This window comes from Entamoeba histolytica, genomic scaffold (assembly GCF_000208925.1).
Source record: "Entamoeba histolytica HM-1:IMSS scf_1104750517995 genomic scaffold, whole genome shotgun sequence".
In the NCBI taxonomy this organism is placed as follows: Eukaryota; Evosea; order Mastigamoebida; family Endamoebidae; genus Entamoeba; species Entamoeba histolytica.
The window spans coordinates 8,741-12,711 of record NW_001915090.1 but is presented as its reverse complement, the minus strand read 5'-3'; the positions used below and the strand labels follow the sequence as shown (position 1 = coordinate 12,711).

The window sequence follows — 3,971 nt, the reverse complement described above, 5'->3', positions numbered from 1 at the left end:
TTTAGATATCCTTTTCCAATGCAGGGAAATACAACAAATTTTATTGTAATGGATATTGTGTAATAACAATGTGTGTTGTAAAGAAAATGAAACAAAACACAGAAATTTAATGTCATACAATAAAAAAAAGAATGAATGTCAATAACAATAAATGGCATAACTATAATAATGATAAACGAAATATCAAGGAAAAGGGTTTAGAAAGAGAAAGACACAATGAAAAACAAATAGCAAAGAAAGTACAATTAAAAGGCAAGAAAAACAACAAAATAAAGAAATAGAAATTTAATTGAAATGTTGTATTGTTTTTCAATTAATTGGTTAAATAAGAAATTATATAAGAAATGAACAAATTGAAAAATTGAAAGCATAATAAAAGCAATAAACATCAATGTCAATAATGAAAATGAATATATTAAATATATTAAAATGTCACATAAAATAAAAGAAAACATTAAACAATACATTAAAGTGAAAGTAAATGATATAATAGAAGAAAAGTAGAGTATAATTCAATAATAAAAACATCATATTAAAATAAGAAATTAAAAAAATGTGAAATTCTTTAATAAAAATTAGAAAATTAAATATTAATACATTTATATTTCATTCTTCGTGGCTTAAATGAGACTAATCTTATAACTTCACTTTTTAAAAGATGAGTAATTTATTTGTTTTATTTATTTGTAGATTTTCTTCTTGTTTTGTGAATAAATCATTCTTCTTTTGTTTTATTTCTTTATTATTGTTTTCTTCAAAATTCATTCAATTTAATTCGTCTTTTTATCTTTTTCTTTAGTTTTTACTTCAATTTTAATTAACTTCTTCTTTATTTTCTTATTTAATGTTGATTGAATATTTCATTACCACTTATATTATTATAACTATTTTCTTTTATTATTAATATCATCAAATATTCCTTTTCTTTTGATATTATTCATTATATCACTTCTAATTTCATCTTAATAAATACATTTTCTTCTCTTCCAACAAATAATATTCAACCATAATACTTCATTATTATTCATTCATCAACGTATGATTAATACAATTTCCATTCAAATGTACTATCATAATCAGATAATAACTTGGAGAATCGAAGTTTGAATTTGTTTTAGTGTTTTGTATGTGGTATTTCAGACATACCATATTAACGTTTATAGTAATTTTTAAATAAAATTATTCAAAAAGAGTTATTCCACTATAAATAGAATTGTGTCTGTGACGAATAAGATGAAGTAAAAAATAAAGAATTGAACTATTTAATGAAAGTCACTAAATCAACAAATTATAAAAGAAGAGAAATGAAACAACTAGATATGGTTTATTTGATGAAAGTAGCACTTCATGTTAAAGACATGAATGACATCAAAAACGTTGAAATGATTAACAAGAAATGTGGAGCTGCAATTCACTCATTGAAAGTTAATCAATGTTTACATCGGAAAAAGATGTTAATCAATTTTGTAGAATATTTAATCCACCAACATGTAATTGTAATTTACTTCCAGTTGATGAGTCAATATTAATGAAAGTTGAGAATATCAGAAATTATATTTTTGATAGATTTGTATTTTCAACAACATGAAATGATACAAACAAAATATTTGGTCAACAACAAATAAGTATTACAAAAGAAGACAGAGAAAGAATGTCTAAAATTATTCAAAAAGTAGAGTCTTTGATTTATTTTTCTTATGCATCAGATGAAATAATAGAAATTATCATTCAAAATATGAAGAAAGGAATTAAAATAAGATGTAATGAAATGTTTTCAGAGGTATTTAATGAAACATTTGATAAAATGAAAATAGAAGAATCACTTTATCCAAGTGAAATGATAACTTATGTGTCAAATAATGTTAATGGAATTAAAGCTCGAGAGAATAAAAATATTATTCTCATTTATGAAAGAGAAAGTCCTATTAAACAAGAAAAAGAAATAGATATACCAAAAGGAATTACAATTTATTCTTCAAGTATAGTTTTGTCTGAACAAAACAATGAAAGAAATATTAAATTTTTTAAATCACCAAGTAGTTCATTATTTTCAAATAAAAAATAACAACATTTAATCCAACTAGTGGTAATGATGGATGTGGTATTAGAGTTAATATTGAAGATATGAATAAAGAAGAAAATAGAAAGTATACAAGATTCTTAATGACTTTTATGTAGATTCAATTACATGTTATGAAACATTATTACCAGACTTTGGTCCAAATCAAAAAATCAAATTACATGAAATACCACAATTACCTGAATATATCAAATACCTTTATGTTCAAACAAGAGATTCAAATATTGTAATAAATCAACAACATATTGAATGTTTAGAAATGAATTATATCAATTCTTCAATTGAATTTCTATCAGTAAATAATTTAAAACAAATAAAACTAAATGGAAATGGAATAAAAATAAATGAAATGAAAGAAAAACAAGGAACCACAACCAATAAAAGAAGATATTGGAAAGAAATACAAGAAAATATAACCACATTCCAAAATCTTGAAGAAATTCAATTACGTAGTTGTTGTAATTTACATATTAATTTAGTAGCAAATAAATTAAAAAATATTGACATGAATAATTGTGTAGAAAGTCAAATTAGTGTTAAAACAGAAAGTATTGAAAGAATGAAATTAGAAGATAATAAACTAACACAATTCAAATTAACAACAAACAAATCACCTGATATTTGTATTGCAAAATGTGAGAATTTCAAAACTGAAATCGAAGCAAACAATGAACAAAACGTTGATATAATAGAAGGAAATAATATTGAATTTAAAACAAAGTGTCCAATTAATAAATTAACAATTATTGAATCTAAAGAAGTTAGTATTAAAGGAAATGAAAAATGTAAATCATTGAAAGTAGTTGAATCTACAATCAATGAAATTGATGTTAAACCAAAGAGAATTGTCTTTAAATCAATTGAAGAATATATTAAAATACCACTGAAAGAAGCAGAAGAGATATATATTGTGTCAATGAAAGATTATATTTTTGAAGAGTTATTTGATAAATGTAAGAAATTATATATTGATGAATGTGAGAATTGCCAATTCATAATTAAGAAGAATGAAAATAATGAAATGAAAATAACAAGATGTAAAAATACAGAAAATACAGGGAAATTAGATAATCTTGAAGAAATCATTACAATAGATAATGAAGAATGTAGTATTCCAGAAACAAAGAAGAATATAAAAGAAGATAGAGAAATAATAGATATGAATAATGAAAAGAAAGACATAGAAATAGAAACAGACAAGAAACATGTTATAATAAGAAATGCATATGACAGTCGTATTAAAATTCAAAGTGACATTAACAGTGATATAACAATAGAAAATAGTAAGGATATAATAATTGAAGGAGAATATGAAGAATATGGAAATGTTAAAATGGTTAAATGTAAAAATCATAAAGAAAAACAAGATATTGGATATGAAACTTACACAAAAATTGGATGTGTAAGATCATTATTACTTAACAAATGTGAAAATATTGAATTTGAAATTTATGGAGATAAAAAGTTATTAGAAGTTATTGATAGTAAAATGGTAGGTATTTTAATAAGAAGAAGTTTTCATAATACAGGTGTTGATATTGTACGTATTGAAAATTCAGAAATGTCTAATATAAGTTCAAGTGAGTTGTGTAACAAAGTACTTATAACTAATAGTAGTAGAATTGAAGGCATTATCTCACAATGTAAAGAAGAACTTGTATTGAAAAGAATGAATGACATTAGATTTAGAACAAATGCATTTTTGAAGAAAGTTGAAAATGAAGAGTGTAAAGGAATTAATATTGAGAATGATGTTAAAGGAAAAGATGTTAAAGTGATAAAATGTCATAATATGAAGATAGTTGACACATCAAATTCAATCAAACAGATTGATTGTGATAATGTTGAAGTAATAACAGAACAAGAAAATGAAATGATGGGAGGATTTTGA

General features: G+C 22.7%; 1 protein-coding gene across 1 annotated transcript, besides 4 other annotated features; it reads left to right on the top strand.

The window, feature by feature from the left end:
• The first annotated feature begins 7 nt into the window (after positions 1-7).
• Positions 8-235: a repeat region.
• Positions 203-537: a repeat region.
• A 44-nt stretch (positions 538-581) lies between these two features.
• Positions 582-651: a repeat region.
• Positions 652-1,043: 392 nt separating this feature from the next.
• Positions 1,044-1,148: a repeat region.
• A 503-nt stretch (positions 1,149-1,651) lies between these two features.
• Positions 1,652-3,971, top strand: EHI_113200 (uncharacterized protein; the record flags this gene model as incomplete). The annotated part of the gene is made up of 2 exons (XM_001913999.1): positions 1,652-2,039; positions 2,179-3,971. The coding sequence occupies 2 exons, from the start codon at positions 1,652-1,654 to the stop codon at positions 3,969-3,971; spliced, it is 2,181 nt and encodes a 726-aa protein (XP_001914034.1).